At 38.8% G+C, this 21,523-nt stretch overlaps 1 protein-coding gene across 11 annotated transcripts in view; it reads left to right on the forward strand.

Moving 5' to 3' along the window:
* Positions 1-21,523, forward strand: part of myo18ab (myosin XVIIIA b) — a 111,165-nt gene that overhangs the window by 86,922 nt on the left and 2,720 nt on the right. For 6 of the 11 annotated variants that reach the window (XM_081370638.1, XM_081370639.1, XM_081370630.1 and 3 more), the window contains 11 exons: positions 1,034-1,138; positions 2,396-2,542; positions 2,649-2,762; positions 5,406-5,522; positions 8,403-8,486; positions 10,542-10,679; positions 11,641-11,826; positions 13,429-13,568; positions 14,242-14,286; positions 18,256-18,378; positions 19,203-20,679. In XM_081370638.1, coding sequence (XP_081226764.1) covers positions 1,034-1,138; positions 2,396-2,542; positions 2,649-2,762; positions 5,406-5,522; positions 8,403-8,486; positions 10,542-10,679; positions 11,641-11,826; positions 13,429-13,568; positions 14,242-14,286; positions 18,256-18,378; positions 19,203-20,667 — 2,664 coding nt within the window. In that variant the 3' untranslated portion in view covers positions 20,668-20,679. The remainder of the gene's footprint in view (positions 1-1,033; positions 1,139-2,395; positions 2,543-2,648; positions 2,763-5,405; positions 5,523-8,402; positions 8,487-10,541; positions 10,680-11,640; positions 11,827-13,428; positions 13,569-14,241; positions 14,287-18,255; positions 18,379-19,202; positions 20,680-21,523) is intronic. The other 5 variants (XM_081370632.1, XM_081370635.1, XM_081370633.1 and 2 more) reach the window with 4 other exon arrangements.

Raw genomic sequence — 21,523 nt, forward strand, 5'->3', positions numbered from 1 at the left:
AAGCAGCTCTACAAAAAATGCACAGTGAGGATATTAGCTCTTGAAATAATATTTACAAAATATTGTTATTCATAATAATAATAGTAATATTCAAATTAATATTAGTGTTAGGTAATATATGTATTCATTAATCTTAATCTTATAGTACAGTAAATATTAGTCTATTGGAAAATAATATACACCGTACACCATAAAATAATGCATTAATATATTAAAAAAATGTTTTTATTCTTTTATTGTAATATTATAAATGTAAAGGAACTTTTGAGTCAGAATCTTGACAAAACATTTTTTGGTATGTTTAGATCACTACAAAATGATGTTGATATCTCAGAAAAATCTTTTTATGATGTCAAAATTAGGAGATATGATGAATTTATGAATTTTGTGGTGTCAAAATCACAAGAAAATTAAGTTTTTATGACAATTATGAAGAATTGTGTAGCTCTGTAGCTCCCATGCACATTCAGTCAACTTTTCACTTTAAGTACAAGTCACCAGCTAACACCATTAACAGCACGCTCTGAATACTTTACAATTGGTTTCAGAAGTTCAAGTGTGTTCAATTTCTAACATTTTAATTGCTGATGTTCAGTTCTTATGCAGAGCTCGCTTTGCTTCCTGTACAACATAAATAAACAAGACATATTCGGCCATGTGTTGAATAAGAATTTTCATTCAGTGTTGTTCAGCGCGCAGCTCTTGTTGCAGATAGCGACTTCCCATTTGTAGAGTGTCTTTGCCGCGAAGGTGCAGATAAGCTGAACTCATTGAGTTTTGATGTATAATTCATGGGCCTATTTTTTTTCCTCACGTATATTTCACCTTTCCCTCCTCTCCACTTAACCAATCAAGCTGCCAGTACAGTGCATCCTATAATTACCCTTCTTTCTCACGACCGAGTCCCTTGATTGAGGGAATGTGTTTATATGTCTGGAATGACAGTATATAATTGGATTGACTCTTCAGGGTAAACCTACTTCACAAAGGCCTTCCATGATGTTATGTTACAGTGTTTTGTTTGTGTGAACAGCTCAAGCAAATGGAGGTGCAGCTAGAGGAGGAGTATGAAGAAAAGCAGAAGGTCTTACGGGAGAGGAGAGACATGGAAACCAAGCTGATGAGCGCCCAGGAGCAGGTACACTCATAAAACTTGCTATAGAACTAGTCAAGGTTTGAAATATGATTTTATATATGCGGTATGAAATGCCTTTTTATTTATTTTTTATTAATAATCAAATTAAAATGTGTATTAATAATTAAAAAAAATATATTAAATGTGTACAATATTGCATATCTCATACAGTATGTGATGCAGATTGTGCTGTACTTTTTTGTTTTATTGTTAGATATTAGGCAGACCCTTTTGTCAAAATGTTGTGAAAGACCCCAAATTTTATGGTTTTGTAGTTTTTTAATGTTCTATTCATCTGAATAGAAAGAATCCTATTCAGAACTGTATCACATTTTTTTTGTTTCCACAAAATTCAGCACAACTGTTTTCAACATCGATAACAATAAGAAATGTTTCTTGAGCTCTAAATCAGTATATCAGAATGATTACTGAAGGATCATGTGGCACTGAAGACTGGAGTAATGATTTTAAAATAGAAAATAGTTATTTTAAATTTCAATAATATTTTCAAAAATTACTGTTTTTGGTCAATTAAATACAGCCTTGGTGAGCATAAAAGACTTCTTTCAAAAAATGTTTCTGTAAATCATGGACCAAAAATGCTAATTACTTATTTTGCACTCTTTTTGGTTACATCCAATTTTTTTTTTTAAATCAAATCAAATGTCTACTGTAGTGAAAATGTCCCTTCTTCTAATATCAAATGCAACAGAATCAAGCAGCCAATAATGATAGAAGATAATGTTAATGATATAAACTAAAGGCTATTGATTGACTTTAATAGGGTTTCTCAAACTCGGTCCTGGAGGGCCACTGTCCTGCACAGTTTAGCTCCAACCCTGATCAAACACACCTAGCTGTGAGTTTCTAGTGATCCTGAAGACATTGATTAGCTTGCTCAGGTGTGTTTGATCAGGGTTGCAGCTAAACTGAAGGACAGTGGCCCTCCAGGGCCGAGTTTGAGAAACCCTGTCTTAAACTAAGTTTAAAGATTTTCAAAATCACTAAAAAAAAAAAAAAAAAAAAAAAAAGGTTGCGGTACCTATATGAAAAATAAAACATTACATTTCAAATATGAACAAAAATATTATTTTGGTGAAGGTTATGTTCTGTCATGAAAATAAAATGTATTTTTTTGTATGTTTCCTCGAAATAACAGTTGCTAAAACCACCAAAACCATCATTCCTAAGCTTTCGGGCGCCACTCTGTAACAGTGTACAACATATAAAGATAATATAAACTATTTTTGGTGTTTTCAGGTGAGCCACAGAGATGTGGAGACAGAGAAGCGTCTGAGGAAGGACCTGAAGCGCACAAAGGCCTTGCTGGCTGATGCCCAGATCATGCTGGATCACCTGAAGAACAACGCTCCCAGCAAGAGAGAGATCGCTCAGCTCAAGAACCAGGTCTGTTTCTCAGCTCCCCTGGGCTCGGTTGATAACACATCATACATGAGGTCCAGTAGGAAACATACATTTCATTTATGTGTGTTTGCATGTGTGCTCTTTTCAGCTCGAGGAATCAGAGTTCACATGTGCTGCTGCCGTCAAGGCCAGAAAGTCAATGGAAGTAGAGATCGAGGACCTCCATGTACAAATGGACGACATATCCAAATCCAAGCAGACGGTTAGTCTGTCTGTGTTTGGTAAAAGAATAACTCTTGATTTTTATTTATTTATTTACTTCTTTTACATCAGAGTCAGAGGCATGCATAGACACAGACACCACCTGTCTTCATCCACAATAGGTGGCAGCCAGGATGTCGTTTCAATTATTTACCAGGGGGAAATGATTTCCGCCCATAATGGCACGTTTCCGATCCCGGCTATAATTCGAACAGGATGTATCGCCATGAAATACATTACTCTTTAATAATTCTGACATTGATTCAGTATTATTTAAGCATGAAGAAAATTGTGTAATTGTGTCCTCACTGTAGCGTATTATGAAGCGATATCAGGAGAGACGGATGCAGCCAAATTCTGCAGATGCTGTTCCCCTGACGCTGTCTCCATATTGTTTTCTTTTTTTTGTCATCGCCGCCTGTCATATTTGCTATGCTCTCTGGAGCAAGAAACACTCTGACAGAAGGGTGCAGTGAACATTTTAATTTTCTATAAAGCCGTTGCCATGCTGAAGCGTTGTTTTGGTGCAGTCGGGTGTTTTTGTGGCTATTTCTAAATCTGTCTCTCTTCTGAATATTGTCATTGATTAGCAAGAGCGTGATAAATGGTCTGGTCATGATCACTGTCTGATTAGCTTCAGGTCTGTCTGACAGCCCCACCCTCCCTCCCTCCCCCCTGGGAGATCATGGATTTCCACTAGAGGATTTGAAGGTGACACATAGGTTTGATACAATACACTTGCCAGACAGCATTTAAAGGTGTGGAATGGATCTGTACAGAAAAAAGGAAATGTCTTTTATCAGTGTCTTGTGTTAACATATAATGGAAAACAGGATTTTCATTCATTTGTACACATCTGCAAAAGCCAGTCCATGAATATTTCATTTATGAAAACTTGAAAAATTGGTTATTGAGAAATCATCGTAATATTAATGTCATAAGCACAAGCATATTATCATATGACCACAATTTACACTACCGTTCCAAAGTTTGGGATCAGTAAGATTTTTTGTTGTTGTTTTTGAAAGGTTTCTTATGCTCACCAAGGCTGCATTTATTTGATCAAAAATACAGTAGAAGCAATAATATTATACTGTATATATTATAATATTATAACATATAATATAAACATAAACTTTTGGTCAATTGAATGTGTCCTCGCTGAATAAAATTACTTGCTTAAATAAAATTACTTGCTTAAAATAAATCTTAAATCTTAAAAATGGTATTGTACATACAGCTAAGGTAATTTTCAGATTCAGAGATACAGTATTAATCATAAAATAAGTCATTTACATATAGAAGCTGGTGTTGGGGCAGAGAGGCTAAAAAATTATTGTTTTTGATGCATGTCATGGGAACAAGTGCAAATTGTAGAATATAACCCCTTTAATAATAATTTATTTGCACTGGTTTGTGAAAGAGTGTGTGAAAGAAAACGCAAGCTGCCTACATGAGGATGTTTTTTACTAAATCATTTAATTTCCTGCTTTTATGCTCACTAGTCAATTAGTAATGTGTGATGTCTACATTTTTTGCTTTTACTAAAACATTTGAAAGATACTCCTCGGAGATTAGCTTGCCTGTATTGTTGAGGTAATTATTATTGAATAGAATTAGACCTCTGATACTGTTTGACAGAGCAGGCAGTGAAGTGTTCGTCTCTAATTGGGAGACGGTGCTGTGTTCTCAGGGATTTATACAATGCAAGCTATTGTTTAGTGACAAGGTGACAGGAAAATGATCTCTTTAAGGAATCAGGAGACTGGCTTTCAGTTTCAAACTAAAAACGAGGGCTGAAGTCGGAGTGGTTAGCCTCACATGTTCCTGACATGTTTAGATGTGGTGCTCATGCATGGGGTCACAGGTTTGATTCTGACTGACTGTATCAATAAAAATGGCTAAAATGGATCCTTTTTACTTTTTCGGGGTCAGAAAGCAGAAGTCGTCGTAGTTGGGATACTTCTATAGCGGACAACAGCAAAAATTGGTTTTGTATTTCCATTTGCTCCAATAGCAAAAGAAAAAAATCTATGATAGCGTTTCGACGACTTCCAAAGAAATGGAAGAAATATCGAGATATTGATTACAGCAGTCAGAAGACCTAAAAAGATGTCAAATTTGCCGTTACTCCCTCACCCATTGTACAGTATTAGAAACACCCTTGCAGCAGCGTTAATTTGTTTTGTTTTTAAATTCATCATAACTGCCAAAGAAAATAAAACACAAAGTATAGCGTTATAAATGTGTATACATTTGTTTTTTTAAATATTAAATTAAAGATATGAAAAACTTTACAATATTTACGATATTGATAACTGTGGAAACACATCATCACAGTCTGTGAAAAGAGTCCATTAACCTAAATGATTATTCAAAATTTTTGTTAATTTGTGTGTATTTCCTTGGTCTTATTGTGCATGAACCCTGATGCATAAACCAAAGACACTTTACATTTTTTAACCTGAATATCCCCAAGTGCGTTGTATTATGAAAGTAAAATGGGTTGTGACCTTGCCAACATTTCAAACATTTCTATCAGAGGTTTTTTTTTTTTTACTTCTCGACTTTTTTTCTTTTCTTTTCATTTTAATTTGCAATCATATTTGTTTTTGTCTTATTCTATTGTGCGTTTCCCGTGCAGCTTGAGGAACAGCTGAGTCGTTTGCAGAGGGAGAAGAATGACCTGCAGTCTCGCATGGAGGAGGACCAGGAGGACATGAATGAACTCATGAAGAAACACAAAGCTGCCGTTGCCCAGGTAACTCTCTCCAGCACTCTGTCTCTGTCTGTCAGAGAGCTGTACAGAGCTTTTCTCTCATCACACACAGAGTAGATGTGTCTGTACATGTACATTTTAAATGTTTTTGTAATTTGTATCATGGAAGTTCAATTATTCAATATAATTTTTTTAAATGACACAATTGGGTAGAATTTTTTTTAACCCTTGTATGGTGTTCGGGTCTGTTGGACCCGTTTTCATTTTTTATCAAAAGAAAAATTATACAATTAATTATTTTTTCAAACTGAGACTCATTGGCCTTGGCTCATTTTCTGTGAGGAATATATATCAGGACACATTTTTAATGAAAACACACTGTACACCCCCCCCTACACATTTATATTACACACAGGATGTTCGGGTCCACTGGACCCGGGGCTAATAAAAGTGTGGAAATTGTAGGTCCTGTGTACCTTTACTCTGTCCTCCTCCTGTCAGGGCTTGCTGTTAGTGTGTGTATGTTCTTGTATATGGTTTATGAGGACACAAATGTGTATAATGACATGGGTATTACAACGTAAACATGGTTTATGACGACATCTGTGTCCTCATACTAAAACATACTAAATGGTGTTTTTTGAAATTCAAAAAATGCCAAAAGTTTTCTGTGATTGGTAGGTTTAGTGGTAGGGTTAGTGTAGGGGGATAGATCATACAGTTTGTACATTAGAAAAACCATTATGCCAATGGAGAGTGACCGTACACCACATATCCAAGTGAGTGTGTTTGTATGTGCATGTGTATGTGTGTGTGTGTGTGTCTGTGTGTGTTGTGGGTGTGTGTGTGTGTGTCTGCATGAGTGTGTGTGTGCGTGCGTGTGAGAGAGATTGTGTATAAGTGTAAAAGAGTGCAAGAGTGAGTTTTGTGTTTCTACTCCTGCCATTCCCACACGAGGTTGCAATTCTTAAATGTGATCTAACAAAGGTAAAGAGAAAATATTGACCATATATGCTGTTTATATTGCTTGTAATTGGGATGAAGTAAACATCTGTTGAGTATTTTAACATAACATTTTTGATTATGTTGAATTAAAAACCCAAAAATGCAGCGGGTCCACCAGACCCACGAACACGGGCTGAGTAACAAAAATATGAACACCACACAAGGGTTAAATAGTATTTTAAGAATATATATATTTTAAATAACAGTATTTTTATTTTTAACAGAGTGGCCTTTTTATTGTGGCCAGCCTAAGGCACACCTGTGCAATAATCATGCTGTCGAATCAGCATCTTGATATGTCACACATGTGAGGTGGATGGATTATCTCGGAAAAGGAGAAGTGCTCACTAACACAGATTTAGACAGATTTGTGAACAGTATTTGAGAGAAATAGGCCTTTTGTGTACATAGAAAAAGTCTTAGATCTTTGAGTTCAGCTCATGAAAAATGGGGGTAAAAACAAAAGTGTTACGTTTATAATTTTAAGTGTATATTTATATTCCAGAATTTAAGGTCTCAATTCATGTGTGAAAATGATTCTTCATGCTCCCTCCCAACTATTCTTTCACAATATAAGCCTAACGAATCTTGACATTGTCATCCCTGCATGGTTGTTTAAGAAATAAGCTACACACATCATCAATTACGGTTAGAAGAACTGTTTCCAAACATATATTGCTACAAACATAATAATGACTGCAATAATGATCCAATCATAGACTCTTTAGCATTTGCCTATTTAAATCCAAACAGTGACTTTTTTTTTTTTTGGGGCGTGCAGTGTATATACACACTATTATACATTTAGGGATTATTTCACACTGCAAAATAAAAGCAGTGCGGACTTATTGTGTTGAATATATTTAACGGGTTACAGCATTCACTGCAATCACAGTGCTAGTGCTATTGCATTGCCGGAGCAGCGTGAAACAAGCCTAAAAAGCATTTTTGTTCACAGTTGTGTTGTCCTTTTCAATAATTTATTTTTTTGACACTGAGTGTATTGCATGCTACATCATTCCAACATATCTGACATTTTCCAGTATGATTCATTGCTGTTTCTCAGCAACATACTTCCATCATGCAAATCAAACCTACAGCGTCATTTAGTGTGTGCAGATGGACCACTCTGTATTTCTGCCTTTGATTGGTCGTTCGTGCCAGTGGGAAAGTGTCGCTGGAGCAATTGTCATTTATTTGAGTGTGTGGGTTGATTGTCATTAAGAGTGTTTTAAACACAGCATGCTGCTATGGCAGCAATGTAGAGATGAGTGATGTGTCTCCATAGATTCTAAGTAAACAGATCCTCTCCAATGGAACAGCCTGTTCCCTTTGGTTTACTTCAACTTTATGGTTCATTTATGGATATATCAGGTTTTAAAATGCAGTCACATTCATACTTGAGGCATTCAGATTCCATTTTAGGCTTCATTTCACTCATGCTTCTGTTAACATGCTATTTATTGCTGCCATTTTTTGTGAGATGTCATTAACAGACCATAAGATTGCTTGTCTGTCAGCAGCTAAATGGTTTGCAGTGTGCTGTAAGATATATCACCAAAATAACATACCATCATGCATATTTCCCCCTTTCACTGTGCACTGCTTGCTGTTTTTTCTAGATGGTAAATAAGACTGTATGCACCAGGTAAATGAGGGATAATACACTATTTTGCTGATTATTTGAAATACTGGGTGTCCAATAGATAAATTGTGGTGAATTTTGCAGTATACAATCATATGAATATTTCATACAAACAGAAAATGGGCATACTTGCGGATCATGTACTGTATATAGCATAGAAATTATGTTTAGATAATTATAAGATAAGAAAATAAAGGAATTGTAGGTTCAGATTATGTATCCTATGGTGTGTGTAGAAGACTCTGACCCCTCTGTGGTGTGTTCTTGTACAGTCCTCACAGAACCTGGCCCAGATCAGTGACCTGCAGGCCCAGCTTGAGGAGGCCATGAAGGAGAAACAGGACGTCCAGGAGAAGGTGAATTCACTTTGGCATCCATATGGAAATGCATATTCACAAAGTTACTGTTACTTGCAAGTGGAGTGAAGTAGATATCAGCTCCTGTTTTGTTTTATTTCTGCTAAGGTGAGCTGAGGTGCTTAAGGTCAAATATTTGCACTGCAAAGTTACAATATGGAGATAATATTTTAGACTCTTCCTCTTTGAATAGTTTATTCTTTCATGAGCTCAAGATCAGGGTCCACCCTTTCAACTGTTTACTCTTGTATGAGATCAAGGTCTGACTCCGCCCTCTCAGCTTTGGACTCTGCAATGAGAGACCGTCAAAACCCGCCTCTGTCAAATTTGAGTCTTTAATGATAGGATCAGACTCTGCACCTCATGATAGAAATAGACTCCTCCCCTCTCAGCATTTGAGTCTTTAATAATAGAGCTGGTAATTCCCGCCCCTTCTGCTAACCCCACTGGACCTCTAGGTTGAAAAATCGTAAATGCAAGTGAATGTGAGAAAATAATTATTTTCTGGTCCCGTTTGAATTTTGCCATGAATGTGAACATATGTTGTCTGTGAATTTTTAATATAATTTTTCGTGTGAAGAATGCTACAATTTAGTGGGTAGAAGTTTGATACGGTTAGACTTTGTGTGAGAGCACTTTGTGGACTACAACTCTTCGCTGCGTCAGACGGCGGGAATCTGAAGAAAGAACAGCCCATTTGGTTTAGAATGGTGACATTTTGGGTACAAAACACACAGGCATCTCGATCTGTCTCCATAGATTATCGCAGCATTAGCACCGTGATTTGACAAGTGGAGGGAAAATGTGTTATCGGGTGACGTCACATAGGCGACATGTAGTCTTTCTCGTTATGTCTTTTCCACAACTGCTAGCCAAAGAATCGTACGATATACTGTCAAACTCGTAGCATGAAAAATTATATAGGAAATTCACAGACAACATATGTTCACATTCATGGCACAATTCAAACGGGACCAGAAAATAATAATTTTCTCACATTCGCTTGCATTGACGATTTTTCAACCTAGAGGTCCACTTGGGGTTTTACGGATGGGCGGGACTTACCAGCTCTATAGGATCAGACTCCGCCCCTTTCAGCATTTTAGTCTTTAGTGATAGGATCAAACCCCGCCCCCTCTCAGCATTTTAATATTTAATGATAGGATCAAACCCCGCCCCCTCTCAGCATTTGAGTGTTTAATGATAGGATCAAACCCCGCCCCCTCTCAGCATTTGAGTCTTTAATGATAGGATCAAACCCCGCCCCCTCTCAGCATTTGAATGTTTAATGATAGGATCAAACCCCGCCCCCTCTCAGCATTTGAGTCTTTAATGATAGGATCAAACCCCGCCCCCTCTCAGCATTTGAGTGTTTAATGATAGGATCAAACTCCGCCCCTTTCAGCATTTTAGTCTTTAATGATAGGATCAAACCCCGTCCCCTCTCAGCATTTGAGTCTTTAATGATAGGATCAAACCCCGCCCCCTCTCAGCATTTGAGTCTTTAATGATAGGATCAAACCCCGCCCCCTCTCAGCATTTTAGTCTTTAATGATAGGATCAAACCCCGCCCCCTCTCAGCATTTGAGTCTTTAATGATAGGATCAAACCCCGCCCCCTCTCAGCATTTGAGTCTTTAATGATAGGATCAAACCCCGCCTCCTCTCAGCATTTGAGTCTTTAATGATAGGATCAAACCCCGCCTCCTCTCAGCATTTGAGTCTTTAATGATAGGATTATTTCTTTGAAGAGAAATTCAAAGACTGGTCTCAAATCCATTATTCAAACACTATCACCATGTGTAATTAAGTATCAGAACCTCTATACTGGTCTGAACTGGGTTTACTTATCACTTAATGTAAACCGGCAGAGCTATTTGAAAGGTTGATAAACCAGGTAGGCCTTGTTAAAGACACCCCATAGAGGTGAGGGGCTTTTATCAGCAGATAATAGTTATATTTAGCTGTTTAAGTTAGGATTTCAGTAAAATACAGATTGCTTTTGTTTTTCTCAGTGTATGTATGAATTCTCACTCTGTATGTGTGTGTTTGCCAGCTCACGGCCCTGCAGAGTCAGCTAGAGTTCCAAGAGCAGTCCATGGTGGACAAGTCTCTGGTCAGCCGGCAGGAGGCCAAGATCCGTGAGCTAGAGACCAAGCTGGAGTTCGAGAAGACACAGGTCAAACGCTTGGAGGTAAGTTTGCAGGATGCATGTGCTTATGTGGGCTGAGTAGGCTGGGTGCTGGAAGTGTCAAAAGGTCAGTGCACAGGCATTGAAGTGTTGGATAAGGATAAAGTTAATCTACACACCTGCCAGGCCTCTCCTCATTGTCCCACCGCTTTATAGAACTTTAACCCTTGTACAAGAAGTGTTTTATAATTCTCTAAAAAAAATTGCACTACAAATTGAATGTGGATTATTTCTGTCCCCTCTGTTTTTTTTTTTTTTCAAATCGACAGTGTCAGTCCCCCTTTTAGAGGAAATCTACATTTCATTTCATGTCTGATATATTTTGTTGCTGGAGGCAGCAGGTCATCTGTTTTTGCATTGTACACAGCTAGCGTAATTAAAATGTGTTTTCTCTAATGCACATTATTTCCGTGTTTTGTTTTGTTTGATTTGATGGATTTTTTGCTCCTTAAGTGACATTTTCCAGCAGCCAGTCCTCTTCACCGTTCATCTATGTTGGGTGCTCCTGCTCACCTGCAGAATTACAATTGGCACTCTGCACAAATTACAAATGTCTACTGCGCCCACAACAAAATCTGTCAACAGAAGCGCTTTGAAAAGTGCTATTATTACTGATTTGTTGGACATATAACTCAGCGCAGGCTTGGGCAATGTTGTCTCTAGGGGCAGCTTGTTTAAACCATGCCCATCCGTTACTGTAAAGAATCTCTGTTTTCCTAATATGTAGTTATTTCTGTGTTTCCATGCCAGTCTGCAGCCTACCTTTGGTGTGAAAAATCACAGATAAGTTGCTATGGAAGTTATTTGGAGTTTCACACCATATGCATAGCTTGACAATCTTGCATAAATCAGCGCTAGACTTGCTAGATTTGGTAAACAACCACAGTGGGTTCAGAAACACTTAAGCGATAGTGCATGTTATTGCTGCATATATGTGGTAAATAAATGATTGCATCATCTTCAGAGTCTTGTAGCGAGGCTGAAAGAGAATCTCGAGAAGTTGACTGAGGAACGAGACCAACGCAGTGCCAGTGAGAACCGGGAGAAGGAGCAGAACAAGCGTCTCCTCAGGCAGATTCGAGACATCAAGGAGGAGATGGCCGAGCTGGCCAAGAAAGAATCGGAAGCCAGCCGCAAGAAACACGAGCTGGTGAGGGCCAGATCTGCTGTTCTGCTTCACTGATGTTCTCATTCTGAAGTGTCTTAAAGGGATAGTGCCTTATCAAAGTTATGTCATCATTTACTCACCTTCATGTCATTCCAAACCGGTTTGACTTACTTTCTTCTGTGGAACATAAAATAACGTATTTTGAAGAACGTTGGGAACAAAACAATATAGGAGCCTATTAACTTCCACTATATAGCAAAAATAAAAAAATACATAGAAGAAAGCAAGTCATACAGGTTTGGAACAACATGAGAGAGTAAATTATAACAGAATTTACATTTTTGGGTGAGCTATCCATTTAAGCATATGATGAAAGCAGAAATGCGACTATATGTGGACATATAGCTTCCTTCTAGTTGACTGGTTTGATTAAACCTCTTAATTCCAGACAGATTTTAACACTACAGAAAACAATGACATTCTCAAAAATGGTGTGTAGCATTTTGACAGCAGTTCATAAGTCCGGTGAGATAGACCTAAACCCCATTGGGATGAATAGGACTACTGACATTAGTGCCTGACCTCATGGATTAAAATCAAAACTTTTTTTGCCCACGGCCACAATGGTTGGTGAATGCAAAATTGTATTTAATCAATTTAGACATATATAAATGATATATCACAAAATACTAAGGATGTAGTAATATTGAAATTCTGTCTAATACAGACTAACCGCTTATTATTTTAATTTTGTCCCCAACAACCAATATATCGTCCATATTAAAATTCTAAACTATTTTGTCTTCAAAAAAACAAGTGAATTTAGGCATTTCAACATTATAATGTACAGTATGAAATATGGATATTAATTTGAGATTTACTGAAGGTTAGATTTATCAGTGTTAAATATGAAATGAATAATGTTTTTAACATTAACATTAAAGGGTTAGTTCACCCAAAAATGAAAATACTGTCAGTAATTACTCACCCTCATGTTGTTCCAACCCCGTAAGACTTTCGTTCATCTTTGGAACACAAATTAAGATATTTTTGATGAAATCTGAGAGCTGGATCACTCCTCCTGCAAGCTTATGGACACCTTAACTTGCTGGCCCAGAAAATGTATTAAAGACATTGTTAATATAGTCCAAGTGACTCCAGTGGCTCAATCTTAAGTTTATAAAGCGACGAGAATACTTTTTGTGCGCAAAAACAAACAAAAATAACGACTTTATTCCACTTTTCATTTCCTTCTCTCTGGTCGTTATTTTTGTTTGTTTTTGCGCACAAAAAGTAAACTTTATAAACTTAAGATTGAGCCACTGGAGTCACTTGGACTATATTAACAATGTCTTTAATACATTTTCTGGGCCAGCAAGTTAAGGTGTCCATAAGCTTGCAGGAGGAGTGATCCAGCTCTCAGATTTCATCAAAAATATCTTAATTTGTGTTCCGAAGATGAACGAAAGTCTTACGGGGTTGGAACAACATGAGGGTGAGTAATTACTGACAGAATTTTCATTTTTGGGTGAACTAACCCTTTAAGCGAGCTTAGATGACAGTAGCAAAGGTAATCTAAATGTAGAAAAAGACAGGAATGAGTACCTCATTAGTTAGGCTGTAAATTGAACCCTGTCTCTTTAGGAAATGGATATTGAGAGTTTGGAAGCAGCCAACCAGAGTCTCCAGGCGGACCTCAAGCTGGCCTTCAAGAGGATCGGAGACCTCCAGGCTGCTATCGAGGATGAGATGGAGAGTGACGACAATGAGGATCTCATCAACAGGTAACACTTGCTGCTCTAAGGACTCTTTATTTAATGCAGTCCTCAGGAGAGCTTCTCTATGTGCATAAGTGGGTAAAAAAGAGATAGACAGAGAGAGAAGACACTATCTGGATGAATGCGCTGTACACTGAGCTTTTGGAGACGGCAATCAGTGAGCCAGTCTCAGTCATCTCTTATTCACACTCTCTTAAATATTTATGCCTTGAAAACTGCCGCACATAATTTGGAGCTCCTTTTTTATGTAGTTGGTCTCATCTGTCAGAGGAAGTCATCTCCGCTCACCCTCATTCCGCTTCTCTTAGTGACCCGCACCTTAATGCGCAGAGCTGAGTTTATTTCCTCACTTATATGCGTGGAAGAACTCCAGTCATCCTAATAGCAGTAAATAGTGCCGTGCTTACACTTACATAATGGACTACGCAGAGCAGAAGTTAGAAAAAGGTCAGCATTCTGGGTAAACATCTTGAGCAATATGTAGCGCTAGAAAACGTTTACACCAGACATGATAAATATTCAATTACAAGCTGTGTTTTTAAGACCATGACTTCTTGTTTTTCTTTTCTTTTTTACAGCCGTTGTTCTTTTCATGTTTATTAAGTTTCCATTTGAAACTCACTTATTTCTGCTTCTTGTTTTTTATGTGTTTGTTTTTCATTCCCCTTCCTACCTCCAGTTTACAAGACATGGTGACTAAGTATCAGAAACGAAAGAACAAGCTGTAAGGAGTTAAAGTTTGAACTTAAGTTAACATATTTTGATTTGCCCTCATAGGAAGATGATGCAGTATACATGCAGTCATTTTTGAGAAATGTAATACAGAATAGGGAATATTCTGTACTGTAAATCTCGATTTCGACTCAAGAAAAGACTGGCAGCCTCATGTTGATACTGCATCACACTTCCGGGCATGACAACTAACATCACACATTTGGTTTTCTCCTTTTTATGCACGATGTCTCATAATGTATGCATACTACAAACTGCATGCTTTTTCCAAGCCAAGTATGGTTCCCAATTATTTACCCTCTGCAGAGGCCATTTCCCCCACCCTGAACCCCCTGCTTTGTAAAACTAAACCTTTGGATAGTTTGGATAAGAACCATTCTGAGTGGAGGTCAGGTGTAGTTACATGTCCACGGGGTCCAGACCATGGGCGGTCCCCTGGATGTCTAACTCGAGAGCCAGAAGGTGCTACATGCAGACTTGTTGGATACTGCAGGGCCTTGTACAAACATCTGTGAGGGGGTTGCTCTGCCCTCCCCCCTTCTCAGCCTTCCTTTACCTGCCTTTTTCTCACTCTTTTAAATAATTCACACTTCTGTTCTTGGGACTTAGCAGCCTCTTAAGGCAGGAAAGAAAGGCGTGTTCCTCATCAATCTTTCAACCATGAGGGCTAAATAATGAATAACCCACAAATGTCCTACAAAAACTCACCTGGCAATGGCCTACAACAATGTACCAGCCATTGGCGTCAAGCCATTTCATTCCCCTGTCAATAGTCCTTGGTCCGCTCTAAAAACCCTTAAGCTCTAAGCACCACTTATTACATCATGTGAGAAAGTATTAAAAGCTAATGGACAGTCTGTGCGTTACTTATCAGGTTTAGATGGATATGCTGTTCCAGAAATGTTTGTTTGGGTTCACTCAGGGATGTTGACACTTCTGGTCGGATCATTCTATTGGGGAATTCATGTTGCATTATTGTAAATGAGACTGGCTGTAAGAGGATTGTTAGCTAAATGCAAACCTTAGTAGAGAACCTATTATTCTGATTTTCCCAGAACAAATGAGAGAATAGACAGGGCATAACGAATGACAAATGAGTAGAGCAGATATTTTGAAATGAGCTATAATTAGGAGAATTGTTGCAAATTCCCTCTCATGAGCATTACTTGTATATTTTATTCAATGACATCATTTTAAAACTTTGTTTACAATACATCATTAATTATTTGAAATATTATTTTATTTTAGGTTAATTTACTATTGTATCATTTGACATTTTCATTTAGTTAAAGTTTTTCATCTTATATTTATTTTATTTCCGCTGTATTTAAATGAACAAAAATGTTTTAATAGTTTTAATAATAATAGAATTTTAATGATTAGTTTTAGATTTTTTTTTTCATTGTTTGTTAATGAATATTCAAGTAGAGCTCTCAGTCGATTTAACATTTGTGTCACTGCCCGCGGTTGTCACAAGTGATTAATTAATCAAATTGTTTGAAGTCAAATATTTCAAGTGTTGTTATTTTTTCTTTTTTTTTTTCTTGTTTGTCATTTTGGAGCTTAACAGCCATTGCACTGAAAACTGTGGCCATGAAAAATGTGTATTTCACAAAAGAAAGTCATATGGGTTTGGAAGACATGAGGAAAAAAAAATATAGATATTTTTAACCTAAATATTATAGATATTTCTAGAGTTTTTTTTTTAAATTAGTAAAGAAATAGTCAGAGATGTAGCCAAGAAACAGTTGCACTATATAAACATCCAAATTTGCCCATTTTAGGGTCAAGAAGAGCGAGTGGGGATAATATAGAGAGAGAAAACAGCGTAGAGAGACAGAGACTAGGGAGGAAAACAGAGGGGTTGAGAGTGTTCTGTAGGTGCTAATGATAAATGTAATAGCCTGTAACAGAGATGTACAGCCAATGGAGGCATGTTGTCACAGACAATTAATGTCTCTCCTCTCTCACTGTGTTGTTTGTTTGTTCCCTTGGGCTTAGGTGCAGCTTAACTAATGGTATATGGTCAAGGACATAAATTGTGTGTGACATTTTGCATTAGCGCTTCATTACAAAGACCCTGCTTTCCTACTGTTTAGCGATGGGCTGGCTAGCAGAGCTCAAGGTTTATTCACACAACGTTCTCACCTCAGTTTACCTCCAGGGCACTAGGGCTTACACAATAGCCAAAAGGGCTCTTGAAGAAATACACACTCTGACACTCGTAAGTTGCCTACCCATATCGTCAGAGCGCTACTCATATAACAACACATTCATTTGTCCCGAGTGTATTCGCTGTAGTGTATCAGATCTTCTGATTTTGACCCTCTCCAGCACCCTGATTGTGAGCGTACAGTTAGTGTCTAGTGACATCTGTGCTATCTCATGGGTCCATGCATATATAATATTCTCATATGCATAATACCACAAACGGAGAGCTAAGCAGACCGGAACTCTAATGTCAGAGAAAAGCAGCTGCTGCTTCAGTTTTGATCTTCTCTCTATGCCTGGGATAATGAGCTACTGTATGTTGTATCATTTCTTTGGGAGATATTTGACTCCTGCAGTGTTAGAGGACAATAATAATGATTATTAAAATTTAATTTGAAACAAAATTGTGAAAAGGCGTAGTTCGCAATCTGCCATCACAAAGTCTTCCCTAAAGGTTTTTCTTGTGCATATTCGGGGTGTTTTAGCTCTCTAGGTCCTTGAAGGGCAATTCATAGTTATTCAGTGCAGTGTGCTTTGCGATAAGTGAAGGATAAGACTAATCTAAAGAGGCAGGGAAGCATTGACTTGCAAATCCAGCCAAACATAAATTCAATGGTTTTATCTGGTCCAGAGAAATGAGCAAACAGGACTTGGATTCACAGCGCTGCTTTCTGTGTGAGGTGTTAATGCATGTGCTCCCAGGGACGTTCGGACTGTGTTTACTCGTTCTTATTGACAGCTCAACACTTTCCTACCAAACCCATTTGTATCCAGAGATGCATGGTATTGCTAGCATGGTGAGCCAAGTTAATTACAGTCCCAAAATGGCCCGTTCCTTCATGCAGTCCTTTAACATGGTCGTCGAAGGCTACATTAGCCTGAAGCATTTCATTTAGTTAAGGAGGATCTTTCACAAGCTTTGCACTACCTATAATTCCCAATTCCGTTTTTATTCAGCTATAAATCAAAATATTTTTTATAATAAAAGATAACTGAAAGAGTTTAGTTCTGGCACAGGCAGCATTGTAACCATTGTACAATTTCAAAAATTACTGATTTGATGTGCTTTATATTGACAACTTTAACCAACATATTCGTCTCACAGTTGATTTTAATAGAATTTGGTGTTAGCGTGTTGCTAAGCTAACAGTGATAGTCTAATTAGCATAAAAAGAATAGCAAACGAATTATGAGTTGAATAACGTTTAATTGTTTTTCATTGTTTTACAAGTACTTTTCAGTGTTGCAATCTATTTATGAGCTTGTCACAATGGATTGTGGCATTGCCTTCTGCGATACAATGCTGCCTTAGGAGGTCGCTAAAATTAGCCATTTTAAGTTACTTTTTTTGAAAGCCTTCAAATTGCAAGTGTGTCGATGATCCCTCAAAATTCTGCCTGTGTAGGCAGCCACCTAGGTTTTGGAACAGAGCTATTGTCTGCTTAGCTACAGTCTGAATGGTTTTCTCTTTTCAATGCTCTCCTTTCTTCTGGTTTGGCTTGGAGTTGTACTGACCTCACCCTTTTGGATGCCTCACATTATACAGAGCCAGCTTGCTGCAGGATATTGTTGTTGGACTATAAGTCTGACTTACTAACACAGAGGCTTTTTCCAGGTTACTAGAGATCAGGCGCATGCATATGTACATTGTGTCTCCACCGTAAAACCCTGTGTTCCTCCTACTAACAATATTTATGTACAGGTTTGGCTTGTTCATTTTGTTGATATCCCCTCTCTTCTTCTTGCACAGTGAGGGCGCCTCTGATACCGACTCTGAGGTGGAGGACCGTGTTGACGGGGTGAAGTCATGGCTGTCCAAAAACAAGGGCTCTGCCAAGAACCTGTCAGATGATGGTAGTCTGAAGAGCTTAAGGTCAGTACTGCAACCTCATTTCCCTCGGTTATCCCACAGAATGGTTTAACAAAACCAAATGCAGCAAGCAAGAAAAAGGTATTTGGAAAAGCTAATTAGCTAGCGCCAAGGGTATTTTCTGTTGGTATTGTCTAGCTTATTCTCCCCATTGTCAGCAGTTTGATAACAGAGGCTTCTATAAAAGGGAACGGCTTCACAGGCAGATTAATGGATATGCCCACTGGCCAGTTGGCATGCCTACCTGCGCCTTTCTGCTGAAAATGAATGGGTCTTTGCACCAGTGGACAGATTTTTACTGTTTATTCTTTTTACCAGAAGATTTAAGTTTGGCTCTTGAGGTTCTTGTGCTTTTAAAACCTTAAGACCGTTTGAGTCATAATTTCAATCATTTTGATCATTTCAGTCCTATCTGTCAGAAGCACTCTTCCTAGTATAAATTTATATAGTATAACTGGAGAATTATAGTCCATATCAGCACCAGTTTTTGTGCAGTTACCTGAAATATTATAGCCTAAAAGGATCTTTATGTCTACATTTATATGTAGATACCTGAGCTTATGGATTAACTATTGATTTTAAATCACAGACGCTTTATAGTCTTTCTTAAGTGCTTTGAATTCCCTGCTGTCACATCAAACTTTCATCTATATTCTGCCCTGTCTGCTTGGATATACATCTACTGTTATTTCTCTTTTTGGGTGTCAGTCATCTTTTAAGTTTTTATCAGTGTTTTTTCTCATTCTCATATTTCCATCTCTATCCTCTCCTCCCTCCATCTGTTTGTCTTTCTACACTGTGCGCACCCCGTCTGCCCCTCCATCTAGATATGCTGTAAATGTTGACGGAAAGGAGGGAAAAGAGTGGGAAGAGGGTAAAGAATGGAAAGACAATGGCAAAGGTAAAGAATTAGAACCCAGCAGGCCTGTATCTGTCATGAGTTCCCTCAGCTACAGGAAACGCTCCAACATGAAGGACTCCATAGGAGGTAAGGGAGACGAGAGTTCGCTCCTCAACACTCTCAAAGAACAATCCAATTCCCAGGACCTCTCCTCTTTCCGCAAGAACAAAGCCAAGCAAGAAGCTGAGGATGACTCCTACTCTGTCAGCTCCTGGAGGAAGGGAGGAGATGATCTTGACGATCGGGGTTCTGTTATCTCTCAGGCCTACTCGGAGGCAGCCAGTCGGGCAAGGAAGGGCATGGACAGCCGCTGGTCTGATTTTGATAAGGAGTCCGTTGTGTCTTCTATAGCCCCGAGCCGAGTTTCCTCCTGTCGTACTGCGATGGATCTAGATGACGATGCTATTTCCAGCGTGAGTCGCATGAGTTCGGTAAGCCGGCGTCGGAGCATGCCTCGTCTCGACGATCGCCAGAGTGAATACAGTTCAGCCGTCAGCCCCAGCCTGAGTCGCCGCAGTCCAGGCAGCGTGAGCCGTTCCGACTCCCGCATGTCACTGTCTCGTAGCTGTCGCCTCAGTGAATTTGACGTGGACGATGACGCCCGGAGCGTAGCATTCAGCGAGGCTCGCTCCAGCGCCTACAGCCCTCACTCCACCTCTGGCAGAAGCTTCTCCATGCCTCCGCAAGCCCGGACCACTGACTCCAGCCCGCCTGAGGTTTCAGACGTCAAGCCAGTCAGTCACCGCAACTACCTTGACCCTGACCTGGAGGCTGCCATTAATGAAGTTTTGAGCTTCAAACCCATTAAGTTCAAGCGCACCAGCTTGGAAGACTCTGAAGCAGAGAAAGATAAGCCGGGCGAGGTGGAGGATGACAAGAAGAGCGTCAGCAGCTCTAGGACTGGCAGAGACAGTGGCCGCTCCTCTAGCCTGCGCCGCTCTGCTTCAGCCGTGGACTTTATGCGTTCCAGCAGCAGCCTCAGCACTCGCAGCAGCCGCAGCAAAAAGGGCAAGAGCAAGAAGAAAAAGAAGAAAAGCCACAGCTCTGAATCCGACAGCTCTGACGACAACCGCAAGAAGAAGAGCTCCAAGAAGAAGGGCAAGAAATCCAAGAAGAAGTCCAGGAAAGAGTCTTCGTCTTCCTCCTCCTCCTCGGAGTCTGAGTCTAGCACAGAGTCGGACTCCAGTTCAGGAGCATCCACTATTTCATACAGAAGCTCCAGCAGTATCAAGAAAGCCCCTGGCAGGCAGGCCTCAGGCTCTGAGGGTGAGCTAGAGCCTGAAGGCCCCTCTGAAGAAGCTCCACCACGGTCTAAGAAAGAAGACAAAAAGAGGAAGAAGAAAGTAGACAATCTTATGATGAAGTACCTGTACAGGCCTGACAGTGACTAAAGATGGCAGTAGGTGATACTTGGTGTGGGGTGAAGGAATGCTACAAGCATGGTGTTAAACTAATACTCAAGTACCTCAGTACTGCCTGATATCTTTCATTGCATTTTACCATTACGTTACTTTCAGTTTATCTTTACACGGTTTTCTTTCACTTTGTTACTCACACACATTTCCAGTCATTTTTGTAGCTATAACAGGGGTTCTCAACCTTTTTGTCTCTAAGGCTCCCTTGGTCTATACTAGAAGGCCCTCCTATCTTGCTGATATGTTTCTCTGGTACTTCTGTTTTTAACCATTTTCATGAAGAATGTTATAACTCAATTTAAATAATTGTAAGACTTTTTGGCTCCCCCTTAGAAGTTCGCCGTGACCCCCTAGTGGGTCCCGGCCCCCTGGTTGAGAGCCACTGTTCTATATCATTCACTGAAATATTTTTGTGATTTATTAACTCAAGATAACAGCTGTGTTACCAAAGTCAGTTTGAAATTCTTTCTCTGGTCTTGGGCATAATTTAACATAAAATTGATTAGGACTGCTTGCCAGCAATTAACCTGAAGTTTGTATTATTATGGGGAAGATAAGACTCAGTGACACAAAAAGTTAGCGTTGACTTTTTGAAGAGGGTGAGGTATTCATGCTTTCTCTACATCTCTCTACTTGCTCTTGTATAATTAGAGGGCAGTTCATTTATATGTTAATTCACTGAAAAGATTATGAGTAGATATGAAGAATATTACAAGTTGTTTCAAAATTAACCATAGTTTTTTATAAAAGTAGATTTTTAATAGACAGTTTGATTGCTTTTATTTGTATTCAACTCTGTACTGACTTAACTGTGCAGACACTTCTGTACCCC

Source organism: Scardinius erythrophthalmus (assembly GCF_964197995.2).
Source record: "Scardinius erythrophthalmus genome assembly, chromosome: 7".
Lineage (NCBI taxonomy): Eukaryota > Metazoa > Chordata > Actinopteri > Cypriniformes > Leuciscidae > Scardinius > Scardinius erythrophthalmus.